This window comes from Miniopterus schreibersii (genome assembly GCF_964146895.1).
Source record: "Miniopterus schreibersii genome assembly, chromosome: 1".
NCBI classification, from domain to species: domain Eukaryota; kingdom Metazoa; phylum Chordata; class Mammalia; order Chiroptera; family Miniopteridae; genus Miniopterus; species Miniopterus schreibersii.
Window position 1 is genome coordinate 141,135,289 of NC_138101.1, and position 24,919 is coordinate 141,160,207.

Below are 24,919 nucleotides of genomic sequence, written 5' to 3' on the forward strand. Positions count from 1 at the left end.
CCAAAATACAGTAGTAATTTGTCCAGGTGAATATATATAGACAAGTTTGATGATGGCCCATGTAATTTGAGTGTTTGTCTCCGGGGTTTTTCTTAACTTGCTCCATGGCACTCAAATGTGCTTAAAACTATAAATGATTAATTGAAGTAAGAGTTCTGTAGTCTTATTGTGAGGTTAGTTTTCCAAATAAAGGTTAACCTTTTAAGTTAGTTTGTGGTTTTTGACCTCTTTCAAATAGGTTACTTTCTGTGGACTATCATGGAAGTAGTAAACACTTTAGTTACTACACATTAACTAACGTGGTCTTCGGTTTTTCATGTAAGACTGACAGCTTGACTGGTTTTTGTTTATGGGAAAGCTAATTTATAATCTTTGCATTTATTTTAGTAATAGTTATGCACGAGTGCGAGCTGTGGTGATGACCCGGGATGACTCAAGTGGTGGATGGTTACCACTTGGAGGGAGTGGACTGAGCTGCGTCACTGTCTTCAAAGTCTCTCACCAGGAAGAGAATGGCTGTGCTGACTTTTTTATCCGTGGAGAGCGACTCAGGGACAAAATGGTAATTAATAATACATTTATTGTTATAATTTTACGATTCCATAGAATGAATTATTTATTTAAAATTATGACTAGTGTACCATAATTTATGAGAATAATTTTTGCCCAGGATCAATGATTATGTTTCTGGAGCTCTTTTAATATTAAGCACAATGGACTATTCCTGTTTTTTTGCAACTGAAACTGACAATATACACATGTTGGAAGTGAGCTGCTTTTCTGGTTAGATTTAATGGAAGTATTCATTGATAGTCCCCCTAGTTATTAAACCAGGTAGACCCTGCCTCTCCTCCCCACTATCTCCTAGACTGGAGGCTGGCAAGCTATATAGTCCACAGGCCAAATCCGGGCCTGCCACCTGTTTTCGTCTGGCCCATGAGTTGGTTTTAGCATTTTTTTAAAATTTAGTTAATTTATTGATTGAATTTAGAGAGAGAGGGAGAGAGAAAGGGGGCAAGAGATAGAAACATCGATTTGCCGTTCTACTTATTGATGCATTCATTGGTGGCTGCTTGTATGTGCCCTGACCGGGAATCAAACCTGCAATCTTGGCATGTTGGTTCAATGCTCTAACCAACTGAGCTACCTGGCCAGGGCCAGCATTTTTAAATAATTGAAAATAATCAAAGAAGAGTAATGATTTTGTGGCATATGAAAAATATATGAAATCCAAATTTCAATGTCCATATATAAAATTTTATTGGAACATAGCCAAGCTTATTCATTTACATTTTGTTTATGGATACTTTCATACTGCAATGGCAGACTTGAGTAGTTGCAACAGAGACCATAAATATCTGTTCCCTTAAACAGAAAAACGTTGCTAACCCCTACCCTAGACTTTTGATTTTTCAGGTTCTCTCTTCATTTCTAATTTATTTAGTTACTCTGGTCTCGTTAGATTTCCCGGTGACCAGCCTAGTTTTTAACATTGCTATCTTCCACCCAGACAAGTGTTTTCTTTCATCTATGTGTTTTAAAATTTGAATCTAACCTTTGGTAATGTTAAATATTTACTTTTTCATTAGTGTAGAAAGCTCTTTCTCCTTTATTTCATTTGTGAGCCAAAAAACAACTCTAATCATAATCCGAAAAGCTGAGTAATGTTAGTGTCATTTCTGCGTCAAGTAAAAGGAGAACATACTCTTAGAAGCATAATGAGAATAAAGTGCCAAAAATTTCTAAGACCCTTGAAAATGTATTTGTGAACTGGTTTGTGAGCTCATTTAGCATCTATAATGTCATTTCTATTGAAAATGTATTTTAAATTTCAAATAATTTTTTCATACATGAACATTAAAATTATTTTTTATTTGTTGATTTAAAAGAGAGAGAGGAAGGGGAAGGGAGAGAGAGATTTGTTGTTCCGTTTATTATTTATGCATTCATTGGTTGCTTCTTGTATGTGCCCTGACTGGTGATCCAGCAAACTTAGTGTATCGGGACGACACTCTAAACAACTGAGTTACCTGTCCAGGGCCTGAACATTTTAAATAAATTTACTTTTAATTTCAGCTCTTGGTTTCTGGATAATTTTTACTGTTGAATTGTTTCAGTAATTTAACTTGTCTTGTTAAACTAACTTGTCTTGTGGATCTTGAAAGCCTTCCAGCTCTAGTGTTTTTTGAGTTTATGATTTACTCCTGACTGTATCTCAGTGAACCAGAATGTAGTTTTAGGATTGTAGGAAACCCCATTGAATTTTGAAGTATATGTAATAAATTTGACATGTCGTCTCTAAAAGTTTAAATATTTAAAGGTGATTTTGGCTTTCAATAAGATAGTGGCTGGCACATGCTAATGCTAATTTAAAGTAAGGCTTTGTAGACTTCTGAGAAAGAGCTTATGGTGACTTGCCCTGGAGTGTAATGCTTCTTGTCTAAGCTAATGATAACTGGGAAATGTTGTTGGAGTTGTTGTAAATTTTAGAAACTGAGTAAAATAGTGAAAATCTAAAAATATTGGCTATATTAATGGGCAGTTTACTTTAGGATAATTTAATAAGGGACATAATCTGCATAACTAGGAGTGAGGCTGATCAAAGACAGCCCAGACTGATGGATTAGGTGCTGCTCATTGTGGCTTTGACATAAAGCTAGTGAGAATAAACCTGGGATTCAGAAAGAACACAAACTTATTCCCTATGGCAGGACTTAAAAAGATCCCTTAGGTGTAGAATCATAATAGACTAACAAAAAAATATGTTCTTCTGATAGAAGCACTGACTTAGGAATCAGAACACCTGTTGTTTCACCTAACCATTTCTCCTCAAGGAAGCTTGTTATCTGTGTAACAGGGATAATAAATATATCTCATTGGAGACAGGAAGGAAAAATTACTCAGTTGGAGGATTGCCATATTTCTTGTAGAGATTAGCTATATAGTAAAGCATTTTAGGTTATGGGGATTTGTATGATTAAGGGCAGAGGCAATAATGCATGGTTTTAAATTGAAAACAGCAGTCTTGTGGAGTCTCAAGACAAATGGGACAGTGACATTAAAATAAGCAGATTAATTGCCCCCCTCTGCTGGTAATACACTTTTGACCAGATACTTCTGAAGCAATACAGACGTGATGTATATATTCTTTTTCGTTATCACTGCATTTTGGAATTCTTAATTTCTATAGATATTTTTATTGACTGGTTTTATTTTGATTCAGTTTTTTGAGTTCTAGTTTTATTGATTTATCTAAGAAAGAAGTACTATGTGACTGTTGAGTCTATAAATTTACAAAGTTCTTCCTAAGTTGATAGTTTTCTTTAAAATCCTCTTGGTGAGTAAACTGCATTTGAATCATATAAAAGATATTTGCTAAAAACTGTGCTCTGTATACATTTTTTGTCTGTCAGTCACAACTTAGAATCATCTACCTTAGATGAATTCTAGAAATGATTTCCTGCCCCTCATTCCACAAGAAAAACTTGTGCTCTTTAAGAAAGAATAGATAATCAGTAAAGAGATGTACCTGTGGCCATTTGTATAGCTAATAAAGAAAAACTGATACTATTTTAAGGAGCCTTCATTACTGGTAACAATAGTGAAGAAGAAAAAAGGCTTTTCTCAAGGGTGAAAGAAGCACTTTTGTAGAAGAGTTTTTCTAGCCTTTGATTAGCAATTACTTGTACTAAAAATATGTCTTTTACACTTCCCAAAGGGGTATATTTCACTTTTTTTTTTTTTTTTTTTTTTAATAAGAAAGGGAGCACAAATAAAGCGTAGGCTGACTGGGATTTTTTTAGGAATGCAGCATTGTGTGTAATTGCGGTAGTCTAAGTCATTCATTTATTGGTTTGTTCGGAGTAATCAGAAGTTATTTCCTGTGATGCTTACTTATAACTTCCTTGTTTTTATGATGCTTACAAAGGTAGAGTTTATTTTATAGGTTACCCTTCTGATACTCTAAATTAGAGCTTCCCAAGCTACTTGCCATGAATAAAAGTGGCTAGAGCCTGTAGGTTTGTTGCCTCTTAACCAGTACCAACTCCTTGTTCCTGGTTGCCTTACAGATGTTATTTTTTAAAGTATGCTTGAGGAAAACATTGGGAAGCACTGAGAAACACCAGGTTTTGGTGTTGTACTCTAAGGTAGTCAAAGTACTGCGGTGGGATGGTCTTTCACAAGGATAGGTTCTCAGAACCACTTTCTTTGATCTGTATGAGTTGCATCCTCCATTTCCTTCTAAATCTTTATTGCCTTGATTTCTTCATTTAAGTCTCTAGTATAAGTTAGTTTTATATCCTGGATCATGTATTTCTTAAAATTTAACTGTTAATTTGTGTAATCTTTACTATAGAGCTTCACATTCCCCATAATAGAAAATTTCTCCTTTGTATTCATTTTTCCGTAGATATGTTGGCTCTTCTCTGTTAATATGAGACTTGTATTTTATTCACATTTTATCATATGTATAGGTTATGTTTTTTGACCATTTTTGGGCTGAATTGTATGTGATATGTAAGTTTAAAGTACTGTATTATTATAATACACCATTGGAGTCTTTATAAATAGCTGAATAAACTGTCCATAATGGCATTAAAAATTTGCTAAAATATTTACTACTAAAAAGTTTTAAATTACGATGGGGATCTAAATTAGGTATTCTAATGTTTATGTAGTAGGCAATAAAATCCTGTAAATTTACAAATTTAATTAAAATTATGCTTTTAAAAGCATGTTATATGCTAAGAGATGACAAAAAATGGAATAGGTTACATAGAAAGGTACAGTAGGACTTTTAACATTTGGATTACTTAAGATCTATGGAAACAAGAAGAAGGCATTGTGCTATGTCAGAGCAACGTTATAAGATAGTTGCCATTCTAAACTTATAGTGACGAAGGTAATAATGAGTAAAGGTAAAAATAATAAAGGTAAAAATGAAGTGAAGAAAGGGAAAACAAGAAACATTTCAAGTTTAGGAAGTTGCCAAAGAGATTAAGGATATGTTTTTCAGATTAATAAGTATAATTAGGTTGTGGATAAAAAGTGGCTTATAAAAATGCTTGTAAGGTAATAGTTTTACTGTTTAACATGACACATTGTAAAATGGGGTTTCTTTTCAGTTATTAGAGCCTAAAACAAAATTAGAGTATTAGTTTTCTAGGGAGAAAATAGTTTTAAGAGTAGCTTTCTTAACAATAAGACACACCTCCTTTCCACCATGGGAAACTTTAAAAGCCCAGGGAAACATTTTTGTGCCTTGGATTGAACTTTATAAAAGTACAGAACAACAATTTCCTGCTTAGCTTTTCCCACTGTGCCTCTGTGAATTACTGCATTGTGAAACCTCAGTCTTCCACTAAAGCCGATTGCATTAGCTAGTTTTCCCTTTAAGATTGAACAGCTCTGTCTCCTGAAAGATACTGGTTCTCTTATTCACTGTAATATCACAGTTGGGGTGGGGAGTGGGAGTAGAGATGGTGTTAGCATTTTTGTTGTACTTTATTCGTCTTACAGGGTATTACTCTATCAGCCATATATATAAATCCTTTTATTGACACTGTACCATTCAGATCACCATCCTTTAGCTTTCATTTTCATCTGCTGACCTTAGCCATTCCTTCCCATAGCCAGCTTTTCCACATCTGAACCTCATCATTATTCTTGGCTACTTTGCTTTGCAGTCTTGACCTTTTGGTCTTCATTTCAGCAGGCTGCTTTCCTGGATCTGGTTGCTATCCAGAACTGTTCCATTTGAGGAATTTTACAATTTCCTGTCATTTCTTTTTTATTCCCCTTCTCTTGCTCTACAATTTCATGCTTATTCTATTACTTTGTGCCTCCGATTTTCTCCCAATTTGACTAGATTCCTCTGGCTTGAGTATCTTTTTTATTATTTTCTTTTTAAACAAAATAAACTGATGAACAAAATAGATCCAGAGACACAGAAGCATGGAACAGACTGAGGGATCTCAGAGGGAAGGAGTGGGTGGGGAGAGATTAATCAAAGAATTTATATACATATATGCATAATCTGTGGACCCAGACATTGGTATGGGGAAGGCCTGGGGGTGGGGTGGATGCGGGGTAGAGGGGATTAATGGGGGGGGGGGCATCTGTAATACTTCCAACAATAAAGATAAAAATAAATCTAATCTAACTTTTTTTGTCAGTAATTTAAACTACTTCATATTTCAGTAGACAATATGTTGCTGAGTTTTTAACCTTACTTTACACTAAAGGAACTTCATTAAATTCTACATCATTAAAAGAAAATTACTACCCTTTTAAAGGCTAGTCTTTCGTGCTACAAATATATATTGAGAAGCTGCTGTGTGCTAGACACTGTTCGAAGCATTGGGAATAGCTAAATGAACAATGACAGAAATTCTAGTTTTTAAGATAATATACAGTGTGGTGAGGATAAAGGAAAATCACAAGAAATAAATAAGATTAATATGCTAGATAGTCCTAAGTGATAATGGGTAAAACAAGTCAGGAAAAAGAAGTGTAGGGAGTTCATTTGTGGGGAGGAACTTTTTTTTTTAATTCTTACCTGAGGATGTCTTTACTGTTGTTTTGTTTTGTTTTTTGAGAGAGGGAGGAGGAGAGAGAGAAACATCATCTGTTGCTTGCCTCCCTTATGTGCCCCTACTGGGGATCAGACCTGCCGCCTAGGTATGTGCCCGACAGGAATCCAGCCCAAAACCTTTTGGTTCGGGACTACACTCCAACCAACTGAACCCCCCAGCCAGGGCTGTGGGGGAGGAACTTTTATAATCTGGCCTTTACTTCCTTTGTCTTGAATCTATCTGCCCTTTCCCAAAGGCAGACACTTTCTTTTTTTTTTTTTTAAATATATCTTTATTGATTTCAGAGAGAGGAAAAGAGAGGGAGAGAGAGACAGAAACATCAATGATGAGAGAGTCATTGATCGGCTGCAGCCCGCAACCCAGGCATGCGCCCTGACTGGGAATCGAACCCTGATCGCCTGGATCCTAGGTCGACGCTCAACCGCTGAGCCACGCCCGGCCGGGCAAGGCAGACACTTTCATGATGTTGTCTTACTTGGCTATTGTTTACCAAAAGCAAGCTTTGAACTTACGGAAATGCCCTCCCCTCTTTTATATTAACTAAAGAACTATATATAGATAGCATACTAAGAGTTTATGTGGAGTAGAGTATGTAGACAGATTGCTAGTCCTGAGGAAGCAATAATGGCAGGAACAATTTCCTTTTTTTGTCACAAGTAAATCATAGATGAAAAACTAGGAAAATTGAGTTAAAGAAAGCACCTTGGGCAAATCAGTTTTCCTGTGAAGAATTGGAATTGGAAGACGTGCTAATAATAATGATAACATTCATCTAGTCCAAAATTACCTACTCATTTTAGGGTCAGTCCATGTAAAGATGATAAATTGTACTATTAATGACTTTTTTGTATAACCATAAATTTTGTGACTTTCTCTTGGTAGTTGTTTTTCAACAGATAACTCTTAATATTGCTAATACTCCCTGAAGAGAAAAAACCTGCCTGTTAGCGTATCTGTTATTTTTCTCTTGGAGTCATATAATAGCTGTTTTCTGGAAATTAAGATTTAGCGTATTTCCCATATTACCTGCCTTGTTGCTTTTATTTCCTTTTTTCAGAAAATTTCAGGTGAACTCTTTAATTTCCTTCAGTATTCTCTTTACTTACTGAATATACTAAACTTCCTCTTTATTACTTAATTGGCTTGCTTTAAATTAAAATCATTCCATTCGTTAGTTATTGATTTATACTGGTTGATCTGGTCTATCAAGCTCATCAGGATTATTTTGGCTTCATTCTCCTTTATACCGGATTGTGATACATTTCACATTCCTTCCATTACATTCCAACTGCCGTTAAATCGTTGTAATAGTTAATAGCTTCCCTGATAGCTAAATTAAAGTTCAAACTTTCTTTATCTCACTTACTAGCTTTCTAAATATTTTGTCACTACTTTTGCTCTGCTAGAATCTAAATTATCATGCAAATGTAGCATGCTTTTAATTGATTGGTTGATTGCTATTATTCTTTTAATTAACAGCTGCTTGAGTGCCTTCTATATGCTAGACTTGTAGTAGTTTGCTCGGGCTGTGATAAAAAATGCCATAGACTGGTTGGCTAAAACAGTGGAAATTTATTTTCTAACAGATCTGGAGTCTGGGAAGTCTATAAGATCTGAGTGCTGATTGATTTGGTTTCTGGTGAGAACTCTCTTGTCTAGATTTCAGAAGAATGAAATTATATCCATACCGCTTCCTGATTAATTCCACTCTTTATTGATTTTTTATGTGAATATTACATGTTTTAAGTTAATTTTATATAGAGTTTAATATCTGCTAATACTAATTTTCCCCTCATTAGTCTGATTTATCCCCCTGTTGGGGTCTATTTTTGCTCATTTTTCCATAACTCTATAAACAATTTTTTTTAAATATAGGTACATTCATTTACATTTTCTCCTACATATATAAAAAATTCTGTGACTGTGTATATGATTTTTGGGGGGTCATTTTTGGTCTCTTTTAAAGCTCATTCATGCAACTCATCTTCTTTTCAAATAGTGGTGGGCAGAACTTCCAGAATAATATTAGATAATGTTGGCTTTTTTGTGAATTATTAAATACGGGATTTCTAGTGTTGCATAGAGACATAGGATGTTAACTATTGTTTTGAGATGTCATTTATCACAATAAAGAAGTGTCCTTGATATCTTTTATGTTTCCATCAGAATTTGATACTAATTTTTCTGAAATCTGATTTTGCAAATATTCCATAGACTTTTTAAATTGATCTTTTTATTGAGATAATTATAGATTATGAGTTGCTTTTGTAAAGAATAATGTAAAGAGATCCTGGTTTCCTTTTACCCAGTTTTCCCAGTGGTAACATTTTGCAAAACTAGTGTATCACAGCCAGAATATGTATTCACATCAACACAATCCATCATACTCGGATTTTCCCAGTTCTGTACTCATTTGGATATGTATTTAGGTCTATATAGTTTTATCATGTGTCCACTACCATAGAAAAGATACAGAACAATTCAGTAACCATAAGAATCCTTTCCCGTTACTTACTCTTCTATAAACATCCCTTCTTCCCTCTTGGCCTGAAAACTGCTCACCTGTTCTCCATTTCTATAATTTTGTCATCTCAAAAGCGTTATGTAATTGGAATCATAACTATGTAACAGGATTGGTTTTTTTCATTCAGCATAGTTCCCTGAGGGTTCATCCAGGTTGTTGAGTGTGTATCAATAGTTTGTTCCTATTTCTTGTTGTCTCGTGTTCTACGACAGCTATGTAAAAAAGTTGAACCATTGAATCACTGAAAGAAATAAAAGCTCTTTACAGTTTGGGGCTATTGCAAGTATAGCTACTATGAACATAAGTTTTATTTCTCTGGGATAAATGACCATAATGTAATTGATGGGTGGTGTGATAGTTGCATGTTTAGTATTGTAAGAAACTGCCAGACTTTTCCCTAGAATGGCTGTACCATGTTAAATTTTTACCAATAGTGTATGAGCAATCTGGTTTCTAGGCATTCTTGCCAGCATTTTATATCGTCACTATTTTTTATTTTAGGTGTGCAGTGATAGCTCATTGTGGTTTTAATTTTTATTTCCCTAATGGCTAATGATGTGGAATATCTTTTCTTGTGTTTATGTGTACCTTCTTTGGTGAAATATCTGTTCATGTCCTTTGCCAGTTTTGAGAGTTCTTTATATATTCTAGATATATTAGTTCTTTTTTGGGATAAGCATATGGTTTGCAAATATTTTCTTCCATTCCTTTTACCTCCTTCACGGGGTGTTTTGTAGAATAAAGTTTTTAATTTTGATGAAGTACAGTTTATCAGTTTTTTTCCTTTCATGGATCATGATTTTGGTGTCAACTCTAAGAAGAACTCTTTGCCTAGCCCTAGGTAGGTCCCTAGAATTTATTCTATGTTTTCTTCCTAAAAGTTTTATAGTTGTTAATTTTTACCAAAGGTATGATACTTAGATAAAAGTTAATTTCTTTTGTCTATGAATGTCTAGTTTTTACAGCACCATCTGTTGAAAAGTTTGTCCTTCCTCCATTAAATTACTTTTGTACTTTGGTAAAAGTCAGTTGAGCATTTTTGTATATGTTCCCCATTTTGTTTCATTGCTCTTTTTGTTCCTCCCCAAGTATCTTTAGCAGCCTACAGCATCTTTAGCGATATCCTGTTTCATTCCTGAAATTGGTGATTTATGTCTTCATTTTTAATTTGTCAATTTATTGTTTGTTAAACCAGCTTTTTGTTTCATTGATTTTTACCCCCCTTTGTTTTCAGTTTTATTGATTTCTGTTTTTCATTTCTTTCTGCTTGCTTTGAGGTTTTGGCTCTTTTTCTAATTTCTTAAGGTAGAAACTTCAGTTACTGATTTGAGACCTTTCTTTATTCCAACATCCATAAACTTTATTTAAACTTTATTAAATTATACAAATCTTATATATCCTTTTTTGGTCTCCTTCCATTCATAGGCTGAAACTCTCCAACCATCATTAGTTTTTGGATATTCTTGAGTTTCTAAATAATTTTTGTGTTATATAGATATTGCTGTATAAATCGATTAATAAAGGTTCATAGCTGTTAAATCATTAGATCATTGAGATTGATTCCATCAAAATTGTCTGGACCCCTCTCCAAATTATACAGACCCAGTTGAGGGAGAAGAGCATCGTTTAAGCTTGTTTAGTTTTATTCTGGCAATTCAGAGATCTAACAGGCTATATGATAAGGACTTGGGAAGGAGCCAAATAAAGAAGCAAGGAATATTACCTTGGGGTCATAAACCTTTACATTGTGCCCAATAATTTTATATTGTTCTTTATTATGGCCAACAGGAGTTAGAGCAGTGTCCTAATTATTGTGACAGTTCCCTTCTCTTTTTGCTGATATTAATCCCCTCAGTTCTCCACAGAGAGTGGCCTTCTTGCTTATGGTCCTTAGTGCTGATAGAATCCCACTGTATCTCTCCTCCCATTCCCTCATCCCCTGCCATTCTCACTTTCTACTTACTCAGTTTCTTTAATGGTTATAGGTCTCTAATGGTTTTCTGTTTCTTTTCAGTTAGTTTTGGTAAGTTGTAGTTTTTCTAAGAAATCAGTTATTTCATTAAGTTTTCAAATTTGGGGTCATAAGCCCTTACGTTGTATTTATTATTTTCTGAGTGTTTTACTGTGCCTTCAGTTTTGTCCCTTGCCTTTTCTAATACTGTTTATTTGTACTTTGTGCCCTCTTTTGTCCATTTCCCTAGTATTGGCAAAGAATCAGCTTGAGCAAGAATAGTACAAGAACTCCTATACACCCGTTAACCCCAAATCACCAATTTTTAACATTTTGCCACATTGGTTTTATTCTCTCCCCACCATAGTACACACACGCTCGCATGTTTTTTAAACTACGTATTTGAAGTAAGTTGCATACATCCCACCTTTTACCCCTTAATACTTATTGTATTTTTCCCAAGAACAAGGATATTTTCTTATATACTCACAGTATAATTATTTTATTTAGGAAATTTAACATAAATATAGTACTTCAGTGTAGATTCCATACTCCAGTTTTGCCAGCTGTATTAATAATGTTCTTAGAACATTTTTGTTCCTTCAGTAAAAATTCACGAAGCATTAGGCCATGTGTGTCTATTCTCCTTTGCTGTGGAGCAGTTTCTGTGCTTTATGACGCAGGCTTTCTGAACGAGTACTGCCTCCTTCCCTTTTTACTAGCTGAACTGCTATCATGCAAGAAACATGCCATTGTTTCTTTTGTCATTTTTTAAAAATTTCTAAAATCCCACTCAGCTCAGAACAGTGTTAAATATAAATTATTTTTATTAATAATTAGTAAGAATAATGTATTTAATAACAATACAATTTCATATTTCATAGGATGCCTTGGTTTCCTTCATAAAGGATACTGTTTTTATGTCATCCGGAAGACTAAAGTTCATAATCTGAGGCAACTATTTAAGATGCCAATTATTGATTTTGATTAAAAATAATTTAATTTGAATTTGAAATTTTTATTTAAAAAATGAAGTGATTCACAGGTGTTTCAGAAAGTTACTAGTAAAATTTTTTTAGCTTTGGTTACCAGCTGTACTACTTTTTAGATAATACTATTTGTGAACATGTAATTTTCTACTTGTAAGGTAGCAACTATAATAAAGTACATAGTAGTTTAAAGCACATATTTAATTTTACTCTGCTCTCCCAAATTATTAGTAGTTGTTAGTTAAACAAAAATGCACTTATACCCATTTTTGGCTTGGTCTATTTTAAATGCTTGTGGAAAACAAGTCTAGTAATTTTATGATGGGAGTTTTACTCTATATTTCCCAAAATAACTTGGAATATGTCTTCAGAAGTTTTAGTTGTTTAGTGATCTTGGTGTGTGTGTCCCCCATCAAATACCCTAGAATTTCTTTTAGAAGAAGGAAAAACATGGGGAGGTTGAAATGTTTTCACTGCTTTTAGAACCCATTAACTTAAGCTCCTCAGAATCTGTTCACAAGCTCTTTGAGGTCCTGAGTACCTTTATCATTCAAACCCCTCCCCCTCCATTCTCAAAAAAAGTCCCCTCATAAATAACGACCTCCTAGCCTCTCATAGCAACTGTTCTGTTACGGTTAGTGACATCACCTAGAGACCAACCTCAATATTGCAGCTAATATTTATTGAAGTTTTGTTGTTATGTGTCAGGCATATTTTGAGTACTCTGTAGTACCTCATTTAATTCTCAAAAGTCAGATGGAGAATGAATGAGTGGTGGAGACTGGATGGGACCCAGGTGATCTTAGCTGCAAAGCCCACAAGCTTAATTAATTGCTATCCCACTATTCCAAATTCCTCTTACACAGTACTAACATTTTGGGGGGAGGAGTGGGGATATATGTGCCCTGTTCCTGCTCCTTCTGTTATTCACGCCTCAAATAATTTTATTTTGGACACTTCTCACTTGTGCAAACATCCGTTTTCAGCAACCACCTTTTTTCTTTTCCCTTCTCTTTTAACTCCTAGCCTGGTACTATAGGGGGACCACTTCTCCTCCCTCTCCCTTTATCTGTATCAGATTTTTACATTTATGCTAATTGTAGTTTCACTTTTCTTAGTTTTAGACTTCACCTGTTCATATGTATTTTTTCCTAATTAATACCTGTTTCCCCTTAACAGAAGAAGAAAAACACACACACATTGTTCCTTTTGTTACAACTAGATTGAAAGACTTTAAGATCTCATTAAAATATTCATGGTTCCAAAAGTATTTAGCTAATAAAAAATTTAAACTTGTATGTCTTAACCAACTTAGATCTGTATTGGAATGCAAAGCTGTTCTTCCAAATACTACCCCTACATAGTTGTATTTTTCCTCCTTCATGATTAATAGTCACCTTCCTAAGGCTGGCTGCAGCCAGTCTATTAACAGAAATTATATTCCATGCAAACATGGTCGTGTCTGTTGGTATGTCAAAGTCTGAAAAAATTTTTTTTTCATGCAGTCATAAACATTAAAGAGCTTTTGAATCTGTTGTTGCTTTCTTCTAGTTTTAATTTTTTTCATCATACATTAATTTTTTAGTTTCTAATAAATAATGCTTCATTTCTAATCCCAACACACTTGTAGGTGAACAAAAGTTCAAAAAGTTCTGGTATTGTGCTGATTCTAAAATGTGACCCTTTGATTTATTATTTGTTAACAAGCCACATTCTTTGTTTTCTTTTTTATATATAAGTTTTTATTGATTTCAGAGAGAAGGAGGAAGAGGGGGAGAGAGAGATAGAAACATCAATGATGAGAGAGTCATCATTGATCAGCTGCCTCCTGCACACCCTTGACTGGGGATCGAGCCTGCAACCTGGGCATGTGCCCTGACGAGGAATCAAACCTTGATCTCCTGGATCTTAGGTCGATGCTCAACTGCTGAGCCACACCAGCCACATTCTTAATGGATCTGGAAAGTTAATTGATGTCATATTCTTTGGGCAACATATTCTTTCATAGTTATTCTTATTGAGTCAGTCTTTATTAAACTTTCACTTTACAATTCTATTTACACTATGAATAGCTTTATATTAAATTAATGTAAAATATTTTCTTTAGGGGAGAAATAAGGTCAGGGTCACTGATTCAGTTTTTAATTTATTTTTACTCTCTAATTTATAAGTGTTATTCATCGTTAACCATGGAGGTCTGATGAAATTTACATACTTTCAGATCTCCTTAACCCTAGAAAAAGGCATATTTTTTTTCAACTATTAAGATTAGTTAGAGACGTGTTTCAATTTTAGCAACTATATACAGAATGGTTTTCAGATTATATTTGTAATGGCTGTGGCATTTGCCTTTAGGAGAGTCTTAACAGAATTTAGAAGTATCTATTTTGTACCAGATACATATAAAGAAGCTCTAAGAGTAAGTGTAGGTCATTTATTCTGGAGAGTTGTCACCACTTCAGTTCTGTAGAGTACCTTTTAGTTTACTACAGTGGTAATTAATAGGTATAACTCCCTGTCAGCCAGTAATAGTTTGTCTCATTACCTATTTTTCCTACAGAGTAAATAAATCACCTATTAATGTATTTTTTTAGCATATCAATAATCTTTACTGTATATTTAACAAAACAAAATCTTTGACAGTTTTTTAAAAGCCTTTGTCTAGTAGATCTATCGGGTCTTTTTCAGGAACAGTTTCTGTTGATTTTCCCCCACCCCACTTTAATCCAGCTTTACTTTACTATTTCTTTGTATGCATTGGGATATTTTGGTTGAACACTGCGCATTTGAATCTAATAATGTGGTAACTCTGGAAATCAGATTGTCTCATTTCTCCAGGGTTTGCTGGTTTTGGTACTATATCATTATTATTATTATTATTATTATTATTATTATTATTATTATTAGTCGTCTCTGTGCCAAGGAGCAGAATGAGATATAAACTTAATGTCTTCTCATGTCTTTTCTAATCCTGTTCCTGGGTATGCATAGTCACTTTCTAATTTTCCCCACATATGTTGGTTTTGCATGTTCTAGTCTTTAATGCCTGGCTCTCAAAATGGGAAAAAGTGAAAAATGACAGGTAAAAAGGTTGCTAGCCCCTTAAATACCCTGGAAGTCACTTCACTCTGATGGGGAAGGACTTGCAGCAGTGAGGGAAGGTACGAGAGCAGTGGCTGCCCTCTTCTTTGTCTTTACCTCTGTGATCAGAAGCAGCAGTCAGTGATCAGAGCACAGATACCCGGTATTTGGAGGACAGGATTCGTTTTGCCCACCCTTGCTCCCACGATTTGTGTGCATGCTGCTCCAGGACCACATGCACAACTCCCAGGAACACATGCACAACTATCCATGGGTTCCTCTGGAAGTTACAAGCTTTCAACAGACTCCAGACTTCCAGCATAGTTATTTCAGACAAATTCTGCCAGTGCAGTTGTTGTCTAGGTAGGAAGACAGATTCCTAGTGGTTCTTTTCCATTTTCCTAGAATCCTCTTTAGTCCCATCTTAATTTCTGTATTGAGTAACTTTGTGAAGTAGATTAAGTAGCAAGACCTCCGTATTAATATAGGGTTGAAATACTCATGAAAACGTAATAGCTCTTTTCTCATTCCAGTTCGTATTTAAGAATTACATTAGATGCATTTGATATATATAGTAATCTTTGGCATTTAACTTTTCACAGGTGGTTTTGGAATGTATGCTTAAAAAGGACCTCATTTACAATAAGGTCACTCCAACATTTCACCACTGGAAGATTGAGGACAAGAAATTTGGCCTTACCTTTCAAAGTCCTGCTGATGCTAGGGCTTTTGATAGAGGTATTCGAAGAGCTATAGAGGATATTTCTCAAGGTAAGTTTTCTTCACTGTTTTCTTAATTTGTTCATCAGTTGTATATAGAAAAGTAGAGTTACTGTGAACAAGTCAGCTTTTGTAATAATGGGATCTGGCTTTGAAAGCTCACTGTAGGTGAAGAAGGTAAAATAATGGGCTCCTTAGTCTGTTTCATATTCGTTGCATCACAATATACACCATTTAAATTTATTACCTTTGAAGAGCCTGTCAACAGTACCCTTCAGATCATTCAGATGATTTCAAATAAGAGCGTGAAGAAGAGGGGAGCAGCCAGTTACAACTCTCGAAATCCGTGTGTGTATCAGTCATATTCTTGTTTGGGTGACGATAAATATAAAATTTCTAATAAATAAAGGTAGACTTCAGTTATTCTACCGCAAAACCCTTTTCTTTTTACCTGATTTCATTATTGAGCATTGACGGATACCACAACCCTATCTATCTCTTTGTGTATCTTTCCAGTCTGTTAAGATTATTAGCTCGAAAGCTTGCAGGGTTTTTGTGTGTGTGTGGTTTTTTTAAAGAAGTATGTGTCTATCATTTTATTTGATTTTTTAAATATATTTTTATATTGACTTCAGAGAGAGAGGAAGGGAGAGGGACAGAGAGATAAGTTCTTTTTATGTCAGTGTTCTCAGTGTTGGCCGCACGTTTGAATTACCGGGGAGGCTTTTGAGAAAAAGAATAACTATTTCCTACTCCAGGTCACTTGAACCAAACTATTTGGGGAGTGGAACCCAGGCATTTCATGTATATATATTCTTTTAAGTTCCTAGACATTTCAGATGTGATGAGGAATTGTTATCCTAGTTGAATGGTTATATTATGAATTTTCAAAAACAAATGATGAATACAGATCTTCAGATTATCTAGCAAAGGTTGTGGTTCCCAAACCACTGCAAAAAATTTAAAAATAAAAAATGCTTGATTCCCTCCCTTATGGCTCACCTCACAGAGATTTCTGACATTGCTTTGGTACTATACTCTAGCATCAGTATGTTTTTTAAAGTTTCCCAGTTGATTCTGGTATTCAGCTAGTGTTGAAGAACCAGTGCTTTAAAGAGAAAATCATTACCTATGGCTGTTGGATTTGATATGATTTATATTAAGTTTTGAATTACTTTTAAGCTTATACTTATGTCCCCATGAGATGACACTTCTTTCACTAGGGTCAAATAGATTGAGTTTAACATTCAAAAAGACAATTTATAAGGAGAGGTTTCCAAACTCCTAGCCAGGTAAAATAGACATCAGCTGTATTCAACCCATCTTGTTACTTTTAAACGTTGTTAGTCACTGTATAAACTTTGAACAATCTCATTAAATTTCTCTTAGCCTTCTGTGACAATAAGGAAGAACTTATTGCAGCCCTTTTCAAAGGGCAGATTTCTCATCTCCGTGCTAGCTATGTCTCTCAGGGGTAGCATAAACTCAGAATTCATTGCTAGGACAAATCCCTCTTCATTAATTTGTTGTACTAAAAGCTCTCTTGAACATAATGAAAATGTATACAGAGACATTGATACACAAAGGCCAATAGCAACAATTGGCCATTGACTATTTATTTATTTTTCTTACTATAGAAACTAAAATCCTACTTCTGGGTAGTAAATACTGTTTTCCTGGGTTAGAATGTTTAGAAAAATTGAAGAAATCATACATGGGCTAAACACCAGAGGAGTGTGGTGCATATACTTTACCTAGCAGTTTGAGATTTTGGAGAAATCAGGAGCAGGGCTTGCTGAAATAGTACACTTTCACACACAAAAAAATCTCTTTATAAGTAACTCGGAATTTACCTGCAGAAGAGGAAAACAATCACTCTATTCTCTATTCTAATAAAGGGGCAAGTATGAGTGGCCAACATATGACTAGTTGCCAGGCATCCCAGAATGGTCTCTGATCAGACTTCTGTAGTACTGAAATGATGTGATCAATTTAAAGTCTAAGGCAAATATTCTATGTTTAATTAAACTTTTACCTGTTTTCTTAGGATGCCCAGCATTAAAAAATGAAACTGAAGGAGCAGAAGATGACTTACAAGTAAGTAGTTGGCTTGAAAGAATTTTTTAAACATAAAGGATATAGAGGAAATCACTAGCCTTAATAAATAAGCAACTCAGAAGTTTTTAAGAAACTATTTAAGACACTGTATTTGTCAGGAAGTACAGAGAAACAGAACCAATAGTATGTATGTATGTATATATTATATATAGAGAGAAGGTTGTTTTGATTTGGTTTGGAGATACATATGCATATCCACATTGGTTTTGGTTTTGTTTTGAACGAATTGGCTCATGTGATTGTCAAGTTTGAAATCCACAGGATTGGCAGACATGCTGAAGTTCTGTCACTCGTTGATGTTGATGTTTTGTCTTGAGTTGAAAGGCTGTCTCGAGGCAGACTACTCTGGGGGACCTCAGTCTTTTCTTTAAGTGTTCTTATAATGAGGCCCACCAACTTTATAGAGGGTAATTTCCTTTACTCAGAGTCTACTGATTTAAATGTTAGTCACATGTGAAAATTGCCTTCGCAACAACATTTAGACTGATTTTTGACCAAATAGCTTGGCATCATAGATTAGGCAAGTTGACACATAAAATTAACTATCACAGATACCCACCCCTTAGGCAAGGTACTTCTATAAAAAAATCACAGAAAAGAAATTACAAATTGTTAAGAAGCATATGGAAACCTTTCTGTTTTATCTCACTGATAATCAGCAGGTAGTTTAAGTTAACATATTTTAGTTACCCAATGACCAAAGGTTTAAAAATTGGTATTACCCCATACTATGTCTGTCCACGAGATTGACAGATTAATGTCCTCCCTGCTGGAGAAAATATAGATTGGTAGATTCTTTCTAGAAAGCAGTTTGGTAATTTGTATTAAAAAGCCTTTAAAATAGAAACATTCATGCCTGTTCACCTAGTGCATCCATTTCCAGTAGTCTGAACTAAGGAAATTGAGATGGGCAAAATTTTTTATACTCAGATTTTTGAGGATATGTGTATAAAATACTGATAATAATAAAAACAAGCTATCTAAATAGGAGAATGGGAATGGTTGAGTTTATTAAGGTATATTTTTGTTATAAACTATTAAAATTTTATTAATTATTAATTTACTTGTAGTATATTGAATAATAAAAACACAAAAATTATATGGTGTTATCATCACTCAAAGTGTTAGATATTTTTGTTAGTTACTTTTGGATTGTGGAATTCTGAGCTACATGGCTTTTTTATTAGTACTTTTCTGTATTTTTTAAGTTTGCTGCAATAACAGTATTTTTAGAATAACATAAAAGAACCTAAATTTATATGAATACCTTTTATTAATAACCAATTATTTATATTGTAAAAATAGTTGTGACCTAAAGACATGGGAAAATGTTTTATGTACTCTTGCAGTCAGAATATAGAAACGTTTTTGGTTTTTTTGAGAAGTACAGTGAAGTTTAAAGAAAAAACATAAATTGTTATCATCCATGGTAACCACCATATGTATTTTAAAATACAGCTTTTGAGTTTTTTCTTACATATAAATATGTACATACATGTATTATTATGTTATTAGACTATACTCTGTGTTTTCCACTTAAATAACAGTATTTTCCTTTTTTCTAAATATGTTTTTATATTGAATTTTTAATGGTTTTGTTTTTATGTAATTTGTTTATAATAGATGTATCCTAATTACTAGTACTCGTACATATAAAAGTTTTGTCTTTAAAATTTTAATCTGTTTATTTTGTTGATGGTTAGTTATAATTTTAAAAATGCAGTGAGTTGGAGTTAATTAGGTATAAGAAATAAATAATAAAATGCAAAATAAATATATTTTTTAGTTAATCCTTTTTCAGGGTTCCATTTTGTTCTGATATCAATCAAAACATGGGACTAGAAATGGGGAAACATGTTCTGAATTTCATCCTATGGTGAAAGGAAATTTGGTTAAAATTCAGCTTGAAAAGGTGGGCTAATAGATGTGGACATCACTCATTCATAGGGTTTTGCCAGGAGTTGGAGCCAACTCAACAGTGACATATAACACACATACAAAAAGGGAGGGGGTGGGATACTGAAAGGCTAGGAAATGTGTGAGGTAAATATTTCTGAACTCCTTGTTTGAAAATGTTTAAGAAGAATAAACATCCAGAATTAAAACTACCAAAGGACTCTTAAATGTACCTTACTATTTATGCCAAAGTTTTTGCATTTTGTTCTTATTTTGGAATAAGATATTGTGGAGATATAAAGTGTTCTAATTTATTTATCTCAGTGATTTTCAACCTTTTTCATCTCATGGCACACATAAACGAATTACTAAAATTCTGCTGCAGATCAAGAAATATATTTTTTGCTGATCTGAAAAAAAAAGGTGCCATTTTGATTCATCCACACTGGGTGGCTGTTGTTGTGTTGGCTGTTGTCATTTTTTAATTTGACATTCTAAGGGAAAATAAGTCAGGCATTGCATGTCCTAAAAATTCTTGTGGCACACCTGTTGAAAATTGCTGGTTTAGCTACCGTATTAGGGTAAAGTACATCTTGTTTCATAACCCACCTATGGCCGTGGCATAAACAGTTTGATACTATTTTGAGTACAGATTGATTTATAGCAGTGGTTATGTCAGATTCACTTTATTGGTGATTATTTGCAAAGGCAACTAAAATGGTTTTAAAAGAATAACCCATTATCTAATTTTTAAGCCTAGAGGAGGTATTGATTGTATTTAGATCATAAATGTCTTGAAGGCATTAAACATCAGATTGGAGATCCTCTTCATTTTGAGTATTTATTAATTCATTGAGCAACTACTTGAGCACGTATTCTGTTTGAATAAGTATGGTAGACACATTTGGTTATTTGCTGGTGGACAACTTTCTGCTTTCAATATAACCAATATCCTCATCAGTTAGCATAAATCAACAGGAAGGCGTTTACTTCCCTATTTCACATCTGTCTTTGAAGGGCTTCATAACGCATTGTCATTTGGATTTAAAATTGTATCTTGTCCATCTTTTATCCCTGATGTCCCTGATGTTTAGTACAGCGTTGATCACATACATAGTTGGTATTCAAGAAAGGTTTATTGGAGAAAAATCTTCAAAATCAGGATTTTTAAAAAAAACCTAAGCAGTAATAAGGTAGGAATGTTCTTTTCATTTTGTTTCTCTTTTTTTGACTATTTTAATGAGTCAGTTAAGGAGTTTTTGTTTTGTTTTTAATGCTAGCTTAAACTTGTTTTAAGATCAGTTTTATAGTGTCTCTCCAACTGGAATTTTCAGTTACAATAGCCGTAATTGCTCAGCTATGCTAGACTGATGTTAGGTTGATAACAAAACCCATAAGATTTCCCTCATGACAGACTTGAGGTTGTAAGAGGAAAAGATCTCAGATTTCATGCTTTTGGGCAGTAGAAAGATGGCACCTAGTTGATCTGAAGTGAAAAGTGGTCACATCTTTTCTTTTGGCTGCTGAGAAGTATTTGACTAAGATCCTTGTTTTAGAATTAGGTAATGTCATTTCTGAGCCAAAATAATGAAATGGCTTGTAATTTATATTTATTGTTTAAAGTAATTTTGCTATGGACTAGGAGGATAAATTGTTCGTATACTAATTTTCAGAGGTAGTAACATTTTAATAAGGCTCTGTATCTGAAAACTAAGTTAATGGATAGGTTTTATTTAGCTAACAAATGGATTTTATATTACTGTGACTTATCACCATTCCGACCGATAGGTTTTATTTAGCTAACAAATGGATTTTATATTACTGTGACTTATCACCATTCTAAATTAAGTACTACCCTGAAGTTCAGTTCCCATAATCTCAGTATATTTTAGATTGAGTTTTATTTATTATTTAATAAGAGAGAAAAAAACTGTATAATCTTTTTGCATAATGGTTTGTCATTATCTAATTTTTTTTCCTGACCCTTAGACTAATACATTTTCATGTAGAATATCTGGATAGTTAGAAAATTATGAAGAAGAAATCAGGAATTATTTATTCCCCAACCAGAGATAACGGCTGTTAGTATTTTTAGGCACTCCTGCCTAGGCTTTTTAAATTTTTTTTATTTTATTTCTTGCATGTTGTATTTAAATGCAAACTTCTTTTTAAAAGCAATTATCAGAATCAGTCTCTTTTCCATTTTGATTGTGTTTTTGTTAGGATTTTCATTTGTACTGGTGATGGTAGTGACGGTGGTGGTTGGAATTTAAGTAGCATAAGTCATAAAATTTGAACCCACGTGGTCTGACTTCACAGTCTTTGAATTTAGCCTGTATCTTACGTAACAGTACTACAGATTATTTAATCATTCACGTTTCATTCAACATTTACTTTATTTTCCACAACCTTTTACATCAATTTTTGTTAGTATTTCTGAGTGTGACTTTAGGATAAAATTCTAGAAATAGATTTGCCATTTAAAGGATAGTATAAAGATTTACATAGTTATCAGGAACTATGTAACTACTGCCTATTAATTCATAGTCACAAACAATAATCTCAGAAAATCTAGTACCATTTTTTAGTCAAGCTAGTGTCATTAGGGAGGTAGTTTAGTTTTTCTGTTGATTAACCTAGAGCGAGGGACCTGTTTTCCTTTTCTGTTTTTGCTGGGTACTTTTCTCATATTCCTTTTATATTGTTTCCTCACTGATGACTGTATTCAGGTTGCTTAAACAAAATACTCTATGCTGTTAATGCTCTCAGAAAAAGCTCATAGACAAAAGTGAAATAAAAAACCCAACGGCTTATTCTAATCTTTAACTAATCAAAAGTAACTTAAAGAAAGCAAAAGACCGCATAGGAGATAGTCATGGTCAGATCTGAAATGAATTGCTACTGGATGCTACTCCAAAGTGTTAGTGGTTTTGCTAAGTTCATGGAATTGTCAGTCTTTTTTTTTTTTTTTTTTTCCTTTTCTGTGCTAAGTTTGCATAATTTGAGTATATAATTTTAAATGCCAAGAATAACTTTGGTAGCATTTTCAACATATGCACTACTAAAATATAAAATTTCTTTATCAAAGAACATTTTAAAAAATTTTGATCATTGTAAAGTAAGCTATTAGTATAATTATTTTAAACTTCTCTTACTGGATATGGCTCAGCCATACATTTTGAAAACTGATTTGTGATATACAGCTACAAGAATGACGTTTCTGAGCAGTAAGTAGACTGCTACCACTTTTTCTTGCTTGATTGATTATTTATTGGGGAACATACATTCAAGAAGGCTTACAGAACAAAACTAAGTTTTCTCTGCTTCAGAGTTAATGCAGGAAGAAGAGCAAAGGGAGGAGGGAAGCAAATTTTGTTTTTATTTTCTCCATGACTCTTGTCTAGCCTTATGTTCTGGTGGAGAGCTACAGCCCAAATTCTTTTATTGCTTTACCTGGCATCCTTTTGCCTCTACACACAAAATTGTAGCCTTAGAAAAAGAAAAAAGCTAAATAGTCTCTTAGCAACCATAGGAGAATAATTATTATACCAGCCTCTGAGAGTGAAACAGATTTCTATTGTACATTAAAATTGGCATGGGTTACTTTATAGATAATGCCGATGAGCCTATGCCAGCACAATACTAAAAGCATTGAATGTGGGTATATATAACTGCTATATATAATTTTAACTTCTGACAATCATGCAAATGTATGTATAGCCTTTATGCATATCATGTATTAAATTTTCTGCTCTCGTGGAAGATGTTTGGCATTTCCCACCGCCTAACTTTAGATTATGTCCAAGTAACTTTCATTTTAGGCAAATTACTTAATCTCTGAGTTTTAGTTTCTTTAGATAGAACAGAGACATCATAATGCTATCTACTGCCAAAGGTTGTGGGGATTAAATGAGTTAACCTATGTAAAGTACCTGCGACAATGCCTGATACAAAGAAGGTGCTCAATATGTAATAGTTATCATTGCTACAAAGAAGTGAAAGTGAATGAGATATTGTTACATATTGTCAACATGAGTTTCACCAAAAAAAGTTGAGCAAAAAAAAAGCAAGTCCCATAATGTCCCAAATAGCATATCAATCAAATGTAATTCAGGAGCATCTATAACTAAATATTGTTTAGGGTAATACTTCTTCTGTAAGGAAGAGTAAGAAAATTTTTAAAAAACCAACAGCTTCAAAATGATGTTTACCTGTTGGCAACCCAAGTGGTAGAGATGGAGGCTGCTGACATGGAGAAACACATACAAGTTATTGGTTATATTCTCTTTCTTAAGTCATATGACATGTATACATATATTCATTTTGTTATTTTTATATTATTCTGTATATACTCCTTTATATGAGATAATAATATAAAAATAATAAAATGAATATGTGTATACTTTTTGAAGAGATAAGTAGTAGGAAAACACCCTTTTCCAGTGTAGGATTCTCTTAGAAATGTTAATTTGTTTCCCACAATTCATGCATAACACATGCCTTATTATAAATTGTAGAATCTGCATTTTCAAACAGTGAGGGTTTTTTGTTTTTGTTTTTACCATAATAGACACCTGACAGATGGTTTAGTTATTTTATTATCTGAGACCCATTTAGATGTATAATTGAATTCACTGTGTGATAGGAAGTATTTCAAGTTAATTAATAGGTTGATTTTAGTTACTTTGGTAAAAATTTTTAAGTAAAACTAAATCTTTTGTTACCCAAATATACATATTTTTGTTTAATAACCAAACAGTAAACACTTGGGATAGTCCTCTTTAAAAAATAAATATGCTTAGTCTTAAAATGAAATGTATTACAGTTTAATGTATGGGATATAAGTAGAATGAACCCAATTCAGTACAGTAAAACACTGGGTTATATAACCATTTTATGTGTGTTTAGATACAGATTTTAAAGTAAGTTTTATTTTATTTTACAATTTTTAATTGACTCTTCAATTATATTAGGATTCAGTAAAGATAGCTTGATCCAAATAGTTGTCACCATTAAAAGCGGTTACTTTTTAATTACTACAGAT

The 24,919-nt window shown here is 33.6% G+C and overlaps 1 protein-coding gene across 2 annotated transcripts in view; it reads left to right on the plus strand.

The window, feature by feature from the left end:
- The window catches only part of SPRED1 (sprouty related EVH1 domain containing 1), a gene marked incomplete at its 5' end in the record, with an annotated part of 106,238 nt that overhangs the window by 51,606 nt on the left and 29,713 nt on the right, over nt 1-24,919 (plus strand). The window contains 3 exons of one of the 2 annotated variants that reach the window (XM_081135622.1): nt 388-562; nt 15,744-15,912; nt 17,909-17,958. In XM_081135622.1, the coding sequence (XP_080991748.1) occupies nt 388-562; nt 15,744-15,912; nt 17,909-17,958 (394 nt within the window). Of the gene's footprint in view, nt 1-349; nt 563-15,743; nt 15,913-17,908; nt 17,959-24,919 lie in introns of those variants that run through there. The other variant, XM_081135621.1, reaches the window with a different exon arrangement.